General features: G+C 44.5%; 1 protein-coding gene across 1 annotated transcript in view; it reads left to right on the forward strand.

The window, feature by feature from the left end:
• LOC138656959 (cytochrome P450 4V2-like) overlaps positions 1 to 11,799 on the forward strand; it is an 86,865-nt gene extending 75,066 nt beyond the window's left edge. The window contains exon 11 of the mRNA XM_069744363.1: positions 11,378 to 11,799. Within this exon, the coding sequence (XP_069600464.1) occupies positions 11,378 to 11,553 (176 nt within the window). The 3' untranslated portion in view covers positions 11,554 to 11,799. The remainder of the gene's footprint in view (positions 1 to 11,377) is intronic.
• Positions 11,800 to 14,378: the final 2,579 nt, after the last annotated feature.

Consider the following 14,378-nt stretch of genomic DNA (forward strand, 5'->3'; position numbering starts at 1 on the left):
ACATACCTGCGACATTTTGTTTCAGCCAGGCAGGATGACTGGGCATCCTTGCTATCATGGGCAGCGTTTGCACTGAACAACGCCGTAGCCGACTCCACTGGACAAACCCCATTCCTCCTCAACTATGGTCAGCATCCACGGGTACCTGTGCCTATGCCCGTGTCTTCCGCCGACTCCAGGGTGGCAGACTGGGCTGTGGAGGCACGGGATATTTGGGACCGCACTCAGGATGCCATTCAGGCCTCTAAGGAGAGAATGAGGTCCTCCGCCGATGCTCATCGACGCCCCGCTCCGACCTTTGCACCTGGCGACTTGGTGTGGCTCTCCACCCGTAACATCAGGCTGCGAGTTGAGTCCACTAAATTTGTTCCTCGCTACTTGGGTCCGTTCAAGGTCCTCGAGCAGGTTAATCCTGTGGTCTATCGTTTGGCCCTTCCGCCACGCCTGGGTATCATTGACACCTTTCATGTGTCCCTCTTGAAACCTGTGTATATGTCCCGGTTTTCCGAGTCATCTGCTGGGACATCGGGTTCATCTACGGACGATTATGAGGTGAACGCTATTTTGGGGTGCAAGGTGGTACGTGTCAAAAAATTTTATTTGGTGGACTGGAAGGGTTATGGCCCCGAGGACAGGTCCTGGGAGCCTGTTGAGCACATTCGGGCCCCGCAGCTCATTGCTGCCTTTGAACGTGGCGAGGCCCAAGGAGGGGGGGCCCTAGGAGGGGGGGTAATGTTAGGAGTCGAGTTTCCTCTGCTGCACTGGGGGAATCTCGATCCGTCTCCGCTGCGGTCTCCCATTCTTCTCCAGCCGCGGTGGAGTCTGCTCAGCAGGGACGTCGATCCCAGCATCTCGCTCAGTCTGACTCTGTGCGAAGAGTTACTGCTGCTTTTCCTGCTTCTGCCATTGAAGCCAGTGCTGGGCAGCGGCGAGTGGACGTTTCTGGATCTAAGTCCTGCTTTTCTCTGTCTGAGCATGCCCAGGGCAGGATCTCCCGTTGGAGATCGAGGGTCACATGCTCAGGTATTGCAGCACATCCCATTGGTCCTCTTGGCAGGTCCTGAAAGGGCAAAACTTCTGGAGCTGCTTCCTGTGCTGCTACTATATAAACTGCGCATGACCGCACGGCCATGCGCTAGTATTGTCTTGTAAACATGTGTGTGTGTTGTGAGTGAAAGTCGCTCTTTAAATAACCCTCCCTATTGAATGTCTGTTCGTGGAAGGTGTATGTTTGCTATCTAGCGCCCGACTTATCCAACAGCACGAAACACACATTACAGCTACCAGTTGCTGTGTCCGCCAGTACGGCGCCGTACGCTTGCTCTGCGCTTTCCTGACCCAAGCCTGGGTGGTTAGTGTCGTCCGTCAGTGTGGCACCGCACGCACTCTTGTGCCTTTATATTATTATTTATGTTCCTCTGACACACCCAGTTGCGGTGTTGTACCAGCAAGTGTCTAATCGGACTTCAATCCTTTGTAGGGGTTGAGTCCGCTGACTTCTTGCTCGCGCTTTATGTGCGGTACTGCGGTCCTGTGATGCAACAGGATCGCTTCCTTCACGCAGGGTGAAGTTAACCCATGTGTGTATACTTAGTACCGCCATATAGTCCGTCTTACTAGCAGCAGGGTCTTTTACCTGCACGGTGGACCACGGACTGCGAACGCACCTAGTTTCTTATTATCTATACTTGGTGCGTTCCGCCGGTCCTTAGCAATGTCCTATGGACAGATGAAACACAAATGGAACTTTTTGGCAAGGCACATCAGCTCTATGTTCAGAGATGGAAAAAATGAAGCAAATCAAGAAAAGAACACTGTCCCTACTGTGAAACATGGAGGAAGCTCATGTTCTGGGGCTGCTTTGCTGAATCTGGCACAGTGTGTCTAGAATCAGTGCAGGTTACAATGAAATCTCAAGACTATCAAGGGATTCCAGAGAGAAATGTGCTGCCCATTATCAGAAAGCTTGTTCCCAGTTGCAGGTCATGGGTCTTACAACAGGATAATGACCCAAAACACACAGCTAAAAACACCCAAGAATAGCTAAGAGGATAACACTGGACTATTCTGAAGTGGCCTTCTATGAGCCCTGACGTAAATCCTATTGAGCATCTTTGGAAAGAGCTGAAACATGCCGTCTGGAAAAGGTAGCCTTCAAGCACGAGACAACGGGAGCAGTTTGCTCTTGAGGAGTGGGCTAAAATATCTGTTAAGAGGTTCAGAAGTCTAATTGACAGTTACAGGAATCGTTTGATTACAGTGGGCGCCTCAAAATATTGTGCAACAAAATGTTAAGTTAAGAGTACCATCATTTCTGTCCAGGCCTATTTTATGAGTTTCATTTTTTTTTTTAATTCTGTGGAAGCATTTTTGAAAAGCAATGTCTGACTTTCATTTGTTCATTTTCATAGATTTTTTTTAATATATTATTACTTTTGTCAGATTCAAGATATTTCTGTGACCATTGTTGGTTTTTCTGTCATTAACCCCTTAACCCCTTCCCGACCTTTGACGCATACGCTGCGTCATGAAAGTCGGTGCCATTCCGACCCATGACGCAGCATATGCGTCATGGAATGATCGCGTCCCTGCAGATCGGGTGAAAGGGTTAACTCCCATTTCACCCGATCTGCAGGGACAGGGGGAGTGGTAGTTTAGCCCAGGGGGGGTGGCTTCACCCCCTCGTGGCTACGATCGCTCTGATTGGCTGTTGAAAGTGAAACTGCCAATCAGAGCGATTTGTAATATTTCACCTAAAAAAATGGTGAAATATTACAATCCAGCCATGGCCGATGCTGCAATATCATCGGCCATGGCTGGACACACTAATGTGCACCCACCCCACTCCTCCGATCGCCCCCCCAGCCCCCCGATCTGTGGTCCGCTCTCCTTGGTCCTGTGCTCCGCTCCCCCGTCCTCCTGCCCGCTCCCCCCGTGCTCCAATCACACCCCCCGTGCTCTAATCAAACCCCCCCGCACTCCGATCACCCCCCCCGCACAGCGATCACCCCCCCCGCACAGCGATCCCCCCCCCGTGCTCCGATCCGCCTGCCCGCACAGCGTTCCCCCAGTCCGTGCTCCAATCCACCCCCCCCCGTGTTCCGATCCACCCCCCCCGTGCTCCGATGCCCCCCCCCGTTGTCCCCCCCCACCCCATCATACTTACCGATCCAGCCGGGGTCCCGTCCGTCTTCTGCCTGGGCGCCGTCATCTTCCAAAATGGCGGGCGCATGTGCAGTGCGCCCGCCGAATCTGCCGGCCGGCAGATTCGTTCCAGAGTGAATTTTGATCACTGAGATATAATCTATCTCAGTGATCAAAATAAAAAAAAAAGTAAATGACACCCCCCCCTTTGTCACCCCCATAGGTAGGGACAATAAATTTTTTTTTTTTTTTTTTCCACTAAGGTTGGGGTAAGAACTAGGGTTAGGGGTAGGGTTAGGGGTAGGGTTAGGGGTAGGGTTAGGGGTAGGGTTAGGGGTAGGGTTAGGGTTAGGGGTAGGGTTAGGGGTAGGGTTAGGGTTAGGGGTAGGGTTAGGGGTAGGGTTAGGGTTAGGGGTAGGGGTAGGGTTTCGGTATGTGCACACGTATTCTGGTCCTCTGCGGATTTTTCCGCTGCGGATTTGATAAATCCGCAGTGCTAAACCGCTGCGGATTTATGGCGGATTTACCATGTTTTTTCTGCGCATTTCAATGCGGTTTTACAACTGCGATTTTCTATTTGAGCAGTTGTAAAACCGCTGCGGAATCCGCAGAAAGAAGCGACATGCTGCAGAATGTAAACCGCTGCGTTTCCGTGCAGTTTTTCCGCAGCATGGGCACAGCGATTTTTGTTTCCCGTAGGTTTGCATTGAACTGTAAACTCATGGGAAAATGCTGCGGATCCGCAGCGTTTTCCGCAGCGTGTGCACATACCTTTAGAATTAGGCTATGTGCACACGGTGCGGATTTGGCTGCGGATTGGCCGCTGCGGATTCGCCACTGCGGATTCGCAGCAGTGTTCCATCAGGTTTACAGTACCATGTAAACATATGGAAAACCAAATCCGCTGTGCCCATGTTGCGGAAAATACCGCGCGGAAACGCTGCGTTGTATTTCCCGCAGCATGTCAATTCTTTGTGCGGATTCCGCAGCGTTTTACACCTGTTCCTCAATAGGAATCCGCAGGTGAAATCCGGACAAAAAACACTGGAAATCCGCGGTAAATCCGCAGGTAAAACGCAGTGCCTTTTACCCGCGGATTTTTCAAAAATGGTGCGGAAATATCTCACACGAATCCACAACGGGGGCACATAGCCTTAGGGCTAGGGTTGGGTTGGAATTAGGGTTGTGGTTAGGGGTGTGTTGGGGTTACGGGTGTGTTGGGGTTAGGGTTGTGATTAGGGTTATGGCTACAGTTGGGATAAGGGTTAGGGGTGTGTTGGAGTTAGAATTGAGGGGTTTCCACTGTTTAGGCACATCAGGGGTCTCCAAACGCAACATGGCGCCACCATTGATTCCAGCCAATCTTGTATTCAAAAAGTCAAATGGTGCTCCCTCACTTCCGAGCCCCGACGTGTGCCCAAACAGTGGTTCACCCCCACATATGGGGTACCAGCATACTCAGGACAAACTGCGCAACAATTACTGGGGTCCAATTTCTACTGTTACCCTTGAGAAAATAAAAAATTGCTTGCTAAAACATCATTTTTGAGGAAAGAAAAATGATTTTTTATTTTCACGGCTCTGCGTTGTAAACGTCTGTGAAGCACTTGGGGGTTCAAAGTGCTCACCACATATCTAGATAAGTTCCTTGGGGGGTCTAGTTTCCAAAATGGGGTCACTTGTGTGGGGTTTCTACTGTTTAGGCACACCAGGGGCTCTGCAAACGCAACGTGACGCCCGCAGACCATTCCATCAAAGTCTGCATTTCAAAAGTCACTACTTCCCTTCTGAGCCCCGACGTGTGCCCAAACAGTGGTTTACCCTCACACATGGGGTATCAGCTTACTCAGGAGAAACTGGACAACAACTTTTGGGGTCCAATTTCTCCTGTAACTCTTAGGAAAATAAAAAATTCTGGGCTAAAAAATTATTTTTGAGGAAAGAAAACGTATTTATTATTTTCACGGCTCTGCATTATAAACTTCTGTAAAGCACTTGGGGGTTGAAAGTGCTCACCACATATCTAGATAAGTTCCTTTCGGGGTCTAGTTTCCAAAATGGGGTCACTTGTGGGGGGTTTCTACTGTTTAGCAACATCAGGGGCTCTGCAAACGCAACGTGACGCCCGAAGAGCATTCCATCAAAGTCTGCATTTCATAACGTCACTTCTTCACTTCCGAGCCCCAACATGTGCCTAAACAGTGGTTTACCCCCACATATTGGGTATCAGCGTACTCAGGAGAAACTGGACAACAACTTTTGGGGTCAAATTTCTCCTGTTACCCTTGGGAAAATAAAAAATTGCGGGCTAAAAAATCATTTTTGAGAAAAGATTTTTTTTTTTTTTCATGGCTCTGCGTTATAAACTTCTGTGAAGCACTTGAGGGTTAAAAGTGCTCACCACACATCTAGATTAGTTCCTTTGGGGGTCTAGTTTCCAAAATGGGGTCATTTGTGGGGGATCTCTAATGTTTAGGCACACAAGGGCTCTCCAAACGCGACATGGTGTCCGCTAATGATTGGAGCTAATTTTCCATTTAAAAAGCCAAATGGCGTGCCTTCCCTTCTGAGCCCTCCCGTGCGCCCAAACAGTGGTTTACCCCCACATATGGGGTATCAGCATACTCAGGACAAACTGGACAACAACATTTGTGGTCCAATTTCTCCTATTACCACTGGCAAAATAGGAAATTCCAGGCTAAAAAATCATTTTTGAGAAAAGAAAAATTATTTTTTATTTTCATGGCCCTGCATTATAAACTTCTGTGAAGCACTTTGGGGTTTAAAGTGCTCAGTATGCATCTAGATAAGTTCCTTGGGGGGTCTAGTTTCCAAAATGGGGTCACTTGTGGGGGAGCTCCATTGCATAGGCACACAGGGGCTCTCCAAATGCGACATGGTGTCCGCTAACAAATGGAGCTAATTCTCCATTCAAAAAGTCAAAAGGCGCGCCTTCCCTTCCGAGCCCTGCCGTGTGCCCAAACAGTGGTTTACCCCCACATATGAGGTATCGGCGTACTAGGCATCTAGATAAGTTCCTTGGGGGGTCCAGTTTCCAAAATGGGGTCACTTGTGGGGGAGCTCCAATGTTTAAGCACACAGGGTCTCTCCAAACGCGACATGGTGTCCGCTAACGATGGAGATAATTTTTCATTCAAAAAGTCAAATGGCGCTCCTTCCCTTCCGAGCCTTACCATGTGCCCAAACAGTGGTTTACCCCCACATGTGAGGTATCGGTGTGCTCAGGAGAAATTGCCAAACAAATTTTAGGATCCATTTTATCCTGTTGTCCATGTGAAAATGAAAAAATTGAGGCTAAAAGAATTTTTTTTGTGAAAAAATAGTACTTTTTCATTTTTACGGATCAATTTGTGAAGCAGCTGGGGGTTTAAAGCGCTCACTATGCATCTAGATAAGTTCCTTGGGGCGTCTAGTTTCCAAAATGGGGTCACTTGTGGGGGAGCTCCAATTTTTAGGCACACGGGGGCTCTCCAAACTTGACATGGTGTCCGCTAAAGAGTGCAGCCAATTTTTTTGCTAGGAAGTTATAAGGGTTAAAATTTGACCAGCGATTTCTCATTTTTACAACGAAATTTACAACACCATTTTTTTTAGGGGCTACATCACATTTGAAGTAACTTTGAGGGGTCTATATGATAGAAAATACCCAAGTGTGACACCATTCTAAAAACTGCACCCCTCAAGGTGCTCAAAATCACATTCAAGAAGTTTATTAACCCTTCAGGTGATTCACATGAATTTTTGGAATGTTTAAAAAAAAAATAAGCATTTTACTTTTTTTCATAAAAATTTAATTCCGCTCCAATTTGTTTTATTTTACCAAGATTAACAGGAGCAATTGGACCCCAAAAGTTGTTGTGCAATATGTCTTGAGTACGCTGATACCCCATATGTGAGGGTAAACCAGTGTTTGGGCGCATGGCAGAGCTCGGAAGGGAAGGAGCGCTGTTTGACTTTTCAATGCAAAATTGACTGAAATTGAGATAGGACACCATGTCGCATTTGGAGAGCCCCTGATGTGCCTAAACATTGAAATCCCCCATAAGTGACACCATTTTGGAAAGTAGATCCCCTGAGGGACTTATCTAGATGTGTGGTGAGCACTTTGACCCACCAAATGCTTTACAGAAGATTATAATGTAGAGCCGTAAAAATAGAAAATCATATTTTTTCACAAAAATTATCTTTTTGCCCCCAATTTTTTTATTTTCCCGAGGGTAACAGAAGAAATTGGACCCCAAAAGTTGTTGTGCAATTTGTCCTGAGTATGCTGATACCCCATATGTGGGGGTAAACCACTGTTTTGGGCACATGGCAGAGCTCGGAAGGAAAGGAGCGTCGTTTGACTTTTCAATGCAAGACTGACTGGAATTGAGATAGGACACCATGTCATGTTTGGAGAGCCCCTGATGTGCCTAAACATTGAAATCCCCCGCAAGTGACAAATATAGAAAATAATATTTTTTCATAAAATTATTTTTTAGCCCCCAAGTTTTTACTTTCCTAAGGGTACCAAAAGAAATTGGACCCCGAAAGTTGTTGTCCAATTTGTCCTGACTACTCTGATACCCGATATGTTGGGGTAAACCCCTGTTTGGGCGCATGGCAGAGCTTGGAAGTGAAGGAGTACTGTTTTACTTTTTCAATGCAGAATTGGCTGGAATTGAGATCGGATGCCATAGTAACATAGTAACATAGTAACATAGTTAGTAAGGCCGAAAAAAGACATTTGTCCATCCAGTTCAGCCTATATTCCATCATAATAAATTCCCAGATCTACGTCCTTCTACAGAACCTAATTGTACGATACAATATTGTTCTGCTCCAGGAAGACATCCAGGCCTCTCTTGAACCCCTCGACTGAGTTCGCCATCACCACCAACTCAGGCAAGCAATTCCAGATTCTCACTGCCCTAACAGTAAAGAATCCTCTTCTATGTTGGTGGAAAAACCTTCTCTCCTCCAGACGCAAAGAATGCCCCCTTGTGCCCGTCACCTTCCTTGGTATAAACAGATCCTCAGCGAGATATTTGTATTGTCCCCTTATATACTTATACATGGTTATTAGATCGCCCCTCAGTCGTCTTTTTTCTAGACTAAATAATCCTAATTTCGCTAATCTATCTGGGTATTGTAGTTCTCCCATCCCCTTTATTAATTTTGTTGCCCTCCTTTGTACTCTCTCTAGTTCCATTATATCCTTCCTGAGCACCGGTGCCCAAAACTGGACACAGTACTCCATGTGCGGTCTAACTAGGGATTTGTACAGAGGCAGTATAATGCTCTCATCATGTGTATCCAGACCTCTTTTAATGCACCCCATGATCCTGTTTGCCTTGGCAGCTGCTGCCTGGCACTGGCTGCTCCAGGTAAGTTTATCATTAACTAGGATCCCCAAGTCCTTCTCCCTGTCAGATTTACCCAGTGGTTTCCCATTCAGTGTGTAATGGTGATATTTATTCCTTCTTCCCATGTGTATAACCTTACATTTATCATTGTTAAACCTCATCTGCCACCTTTCAGCCCAAGTTTCCAACTTATCCAGATCCATCTGTAGCAGAATACTATCTTCTCTTGTATTAACTGCTTTACATAGTTTTGTATCATCTGCAAATATCGATATTTTACTGTGTAAACCTTCTACCAGATCATTAATGAATATGTTGAAGAGAACAGGTCCCAATACTGACCCCTGCGGTACCCCACTGGTCACAGCGACCCAGTTAGAGACTATACCATTTATAACCACCCTCTGCTTTCTATCACTAAGCCAGTTACTAACCCATTTACACACATTTTCCCCCAGACCAAGCATTCTCATTTTGTGTACCAACCTCTTGTGCGGCACGGTATCAAACGCTTTGGAAAAATCGAGATATACCACGTCCAATGACTCACCGTGGTCCAGCCTATAGCTTACCTCTTCATAAAAACTGATTAGATTGGTTTGACAGGAGCGATTTCTCATAAACCCATGCTGATATGGAGTTAAACAGTTATTCTCATTGAGATAATCCAGAATAACATCCCTCAGAAACCCTTCAAATATTTTACCAACAATAGAGGTTAGACTTACTGGCCTATAATTTCCAGGTTCACTTTTAGAGCCCTTTTTGAATATTGGCCATGTCGCATTTGGAGAGCCCCTGATGTGCCTAAACAGTGGAAACCCCCAATCCTAACTCCAAACCTAACCCGAACACACCCCTAAACCTAATCCCAACCCTAACCATAACCCTAACCACACCCCTAACCCAAACACACCCCTAACCCTAATCCCAACCACACCCCTAACCCCAACACAGTTCTAGCCCTAATCCCAACCCTAACCACACCCCTAACTCCAACACACCCATAACCCTAACCATACCCCTAACCCTGACACACCCCTAACCCTAATCCCAACCCTTATCCAAACCATAAATGTAATCCAAACCCTAACCTTAACTTTAGCCCCAACCCTAACCCTAACTTTAGCCCCAACCCTAACCCTAACATTAGCCCCAAACCTAACTTTAGCCCCAACCCTAACCCTAACATTAGCCCCAACCCTAACCCTAACCCTGATGGGAAAATGGAAATAAATACACTTTTTAATTTTTATTATTTATCCTTAAGTAAGGGGGTGTAAAGGAGGGTTTGATTTACTATTTATAGCGTTTTTTTTAGCGGATTTTTATGATTGTCAGCTATCACACACTAAAAGATGCTCCACATTTTGATAGCTATAATTTTTCCATATTTTGGTCCACAGAGTCATGTGAGGTCTTGTTTTTTGCAGGACGAGTTGACGTTTGCATTGGTACTATTTTCGGGCACGAGACATTTTATTCAGTTTTTTGTGAGGCAGAATGACCAAAAGCCAACAATTCATGAATTTCTTTTGAGGGGGTGTTTATTCCATTCCGCGTTTGGTAAAATTGATAAAGCAGTTTTATTCTTTGGGTTAGTTTGATTACAGCGATACCTCATTTATGTCCTTTTTATGTTTTGGTGCTTTTATACGATAAAAACTATTTTGCATAAAAAATAATTATTTTTGCATCACTTTATTCTGAGGACTAAAACATTTTTATTTTTTCTCTAATGATGCTGTATAGTAGCTCGTTTTTTGCGGGAGAAGATGACGTTTTCAATGGTACAATGTTTATATGTCTTTTTGATCGCGTGTTATTCCACTTTTTATTTGGCGATATGATAATAAAGCGTTGTTTTTTGCCTCTTTTTTATGGTGTTCACTGAAGGGGTTAACTAGTGGGACAGTATTATAGGTCGGGTCATTATGGACACGGCGATACTAAATATGTGTACTTTTATTGTTTGTTTTTTATTTAGATACAGAAATGTATTTATTGGAACAATAATGTTTTCCTTTCTTTCTGAATTTTTGTTTTTGTTTACACAAGTCAATATTTTGTTTTTACTTTTTTACTTTGTCCCAGGGTGGGACATCATGCTATAGTGTCAGTTCGCTGATCTGACACTCTGCAAAGCATTGTGTCAGATCAGCGATCTGACAGGCAGTGCAGAAGGCTTGCCGACACCTGCTCTCAGCAGGGAGGAGATGCTCGGAACAACACAATCACATTGCGTTGTTCCGAGGGTCTCAGGGAAGCACGCAGAGAGCCCCTTCCCTGGTCGATGCTTCCCTATGCCACCGGAACTCTGGGATCATGTTTGTAATAATCAGCTGACACCCGGCGGCGATCGGCCGCGCTCCCCCCGTGAGCATGGCCGATCACCTATGACGTACTATCCCGTCCCTGGGAATTAAAGGGCCACTGTTACCCCCTCCAGCCTTTATAAACTTAAAGAGCCACCTTGTGCAGCAGTAGTAATGCTGCACAAGGTGGCTCTTTTAGTTTATAACGGCTGGAGGGGGGTGACAGTGGCCCTTTAAGTACCAGGTTACCTCGACGGGATAGTACTTCATATGGTATTAAGGGGTTAAACGAGGGGTACCAACAATTTTGACCATGTGTGTACATTCTCTGCTGGACTTCCTCTACGTCGCAAAATAGACACAGTAGGATAGTCTGATCCAGCCTTTAATTATGTAGAAATGCTGCCCCCATAAAGTTCTCCCTCAACCTGGATAAAAGTGACCTAAATGACCAATCTATTTTACTTCCTTCCAGTCATATTTACTAGCTTTTTTGCATATTTTGAGCTTACTCATTTACATCTCTTCTTTATGTCTTGTCATACACAGGCCAGCGCTTTGCTCTAATGGAGGAGAAAGTGGTGTTATCGGCGATTTTGAGAAACTTCACGGTAAAGGCATGTCAGAGCCGTGATGATCTTTGTCTAGTGGGAGAACTCATTCTTCGCCCACAGGATGGAATATTCATCCAACTGGAGAAAAGGAAACCAAACTCTGCATTATAAACCTTGTAAAACAGCCTCTCTGTTTGAAAACACAGAATTTATCTAAAATTTTTATTAATTGTAAATAGTTCAGAGTGTTCCTGGTGATGTTAAAAATTTTCCTACTGAAAATTAGCTGGATGTACATTAGCATACCAGTTTGATTCTACAGGCTATGTACATCTTCACACAGATTTTTTTTGTATTGTTTATTTGCTAAATGCAAGGTTCAGAGATTTTCTAAATAGTCTTGAATAAAAATGCTGCAAAAAAGTTCTGGTCTGTGCTTGCTAAATATTTTGTACAAATCTGATAGAGCTCCTATTCCTTGTTCTAACAGTTCTCTTTGCTCTCCTGCTTCATTATCTGCGTGTGAGAAATAATGGGAAGGCAAAAGGGATTGTATATAGATCTGGATGAGGAAGAAAGCATGTGCACTGCCAGCTAGACCACAGAAAACATTACAATTAAGGAGGGACGCATATGTAGAGAAAATACATTTTGGATAGAAGCTGTGCTGATATTTAGCTAAATAAACACCTTACAGCCAAACAGACTTCACATTCAACCTGTATTACAAGGAAGGTAACTCCAACAATGCAAAAAAAATAATTTAAGCTAGATTGCAAACTGTGTGTTAGTGGATTGGTAAATACAGTGAGGAAAGAAAGTATTTAGTCAGCCACCAATTGTGCAAATTCTCTCACTTAAAAAGATGAGAGAGGCCTGTAGTTGACATCACAGATAGACGACAACTATGAGAATAAAAATGAGAAAACAAATCCAGAAAATCACCTTGTCTGATTTGGCAAGGTTTATTTAGCAAATTATGGGGGAAAATAAGTATTTGGTCATTAATAAAAGTTCATGTCAATATTTTGTTACATATTCCTTGCTGGCAATGACAGGTCAAACGTTTTCTGTAAGTCTTCACAAGGTTGGCAGACACTGTTGGTGTTATGTTGGCCCATTCCTCCATGCAGATCTCATCTAGAGCAATTATGTTTTGGGCCTGTCGTTGGCAACACAGACTTTCAAATCACTCCCAAGGTTTTCTATAAAGTTGAGATCTGGAGACTGTCTAGGCCATTCCAGGACCTTCATATGCTTCTTATGAAGCCACTCCTTTGCTGCCCTGGCGGTGTGCTTGGAATGATTATTATGCTGAAAGATCCTTCCACGTTTCATCTGCAATGTCCTTGCTGATGGAAGGAGGTTTGCACCCAAAATCTCTCGATACATGGCCCTATTCATTCTTTCATGTACACGCAGCAGTCGTCCTGGTCCCTTTGCAGAGAAACAGCCCCAAAGCATGTTGCCACCCCCATGCTTCACAATAGGTATGGTGTTCTTTGGATGCAACTCAGCATACTGTCTCCTCCAAACACGACGAGTTTTGTTTCTACCAAACTGTTCTACTTTGGTTTCATCAGACCATATGACATTATCTCAATACTCTTCTGGAAAATCCAAATGCTCTCTATCAAACTTCAGACGGGCCCGGACATGTACTGGCTTAAGCAGGGAGACATGTCTGGCACTGCAGGATCTGAGTCCGTGGCGGCGTAGTGTGTTACTGATGGTAGCCTTTGTTATGGTCGTTTCAGTTCATTCACTAAGTCCCCCCATGTGTTTCTGGGATTTTTTGCTCACCGTTCTTGTGATCATTTTGACCCCACGGTGTGAGATCGAGGGAGATTATCAGTGGTCTTGTATGTCTTCCACTTTCTTATTATTGCTCCCACAGTTGATTTCATCATACCAAGCTGCTTGTCTATTGCAGATTCAGTCTTCCCAGCCTGGTGCAGGGCTACAATTTTGTTTCTGGTGTCCTTTGACAGCTCTTTGGTCTTCACCGTAGTGGGGTTTGGAGTGTGACTGTTTGAGGTAGTGGACAAATGTCTTTTATACTAATAACAAGTTCATACAGGTGCCATTACTACAGGTAATGAGTGGAGGACAGAGGAGCCTCTTAAAGAAGAAGTTACAGGTCTGTGACAGCCAGAAATCTTTCATGTTTTTAGCTGACCAAATACTTATTTTCCACCATAATTTGCCAAATAAATCTTGCCAAATTAGACAAGGTAATTTTCTGGATTTGTTTTCTCATTTTGACTCTCATAGTTGTGGTCTACCTATGATGTCAATTACAGGCATCTCTCATCATTTTAAGTGGGAGAACTTGCACAATTGGTGGCTGACTAAATATTATTTTCCCCACTGTAAATTAAGGAATCAATATGTGCATGAGCTATATAATCAGTGCTTTGTGTGTGTAGTTTACTGTACATGCTTTCTTTAACCAGCAAAGGCTAGGCCAAAATCCATGGTCCCTTTCTTGGCAATTAATATCAGCCCATAGCTGTCTGCCTAGCCTTTGCTGGTTATTAATTGTAGGTCCTATGTTATTTTATTTTTGAGTGTCCCCCATTTTAATATCCAGGAAAGGCTAAGTATACAGCTGTGAGCTGCTATTAATAGCCTAGGAAGCTCCATGGGTACTACCCCATTCCCTTGCTATAAACATCTGCCCCCAGCTGCCCACTTTCCCTCTGCAAGATAATAAAATGTCTGGGGATTCCACACCTTTTTTTTTTCTGGAATAAATTTATTTACTAAAAAAAAATATGTACAGTAAACTACACAAGCATTGTGCTAATTATATATTTCACTGATATCTTTATATTTATCTATTTTATGTGTATATATGTATCTATTCTATTTTGTCAGGTCAGTGTCACATCTCCCACATTCCCCTCTGGCTCTTCTCATACTTACCTGTCCCGGCACCTCGCTGCTGCCACTTCTCCTTGGTCCTCTTCCAGCTCCTGGCTTGCGCATTCATC

This window comes from Ranitomeya imitator, chromosome 1 (genome assembly GCF_032444005.1).
Source record: "Ranitomeya imitator isolate aRanImi1 chromosome 1, aRanImi1.pri, whole genome shotgun sequence".
In the NCBI taxonomy this organism is placed as follows: Eukaryota; Metazoa; Chordata; class Amphibia; order Anura; family Dendrobatidae; genus Ranitomeya; species Ranitomeya imitator.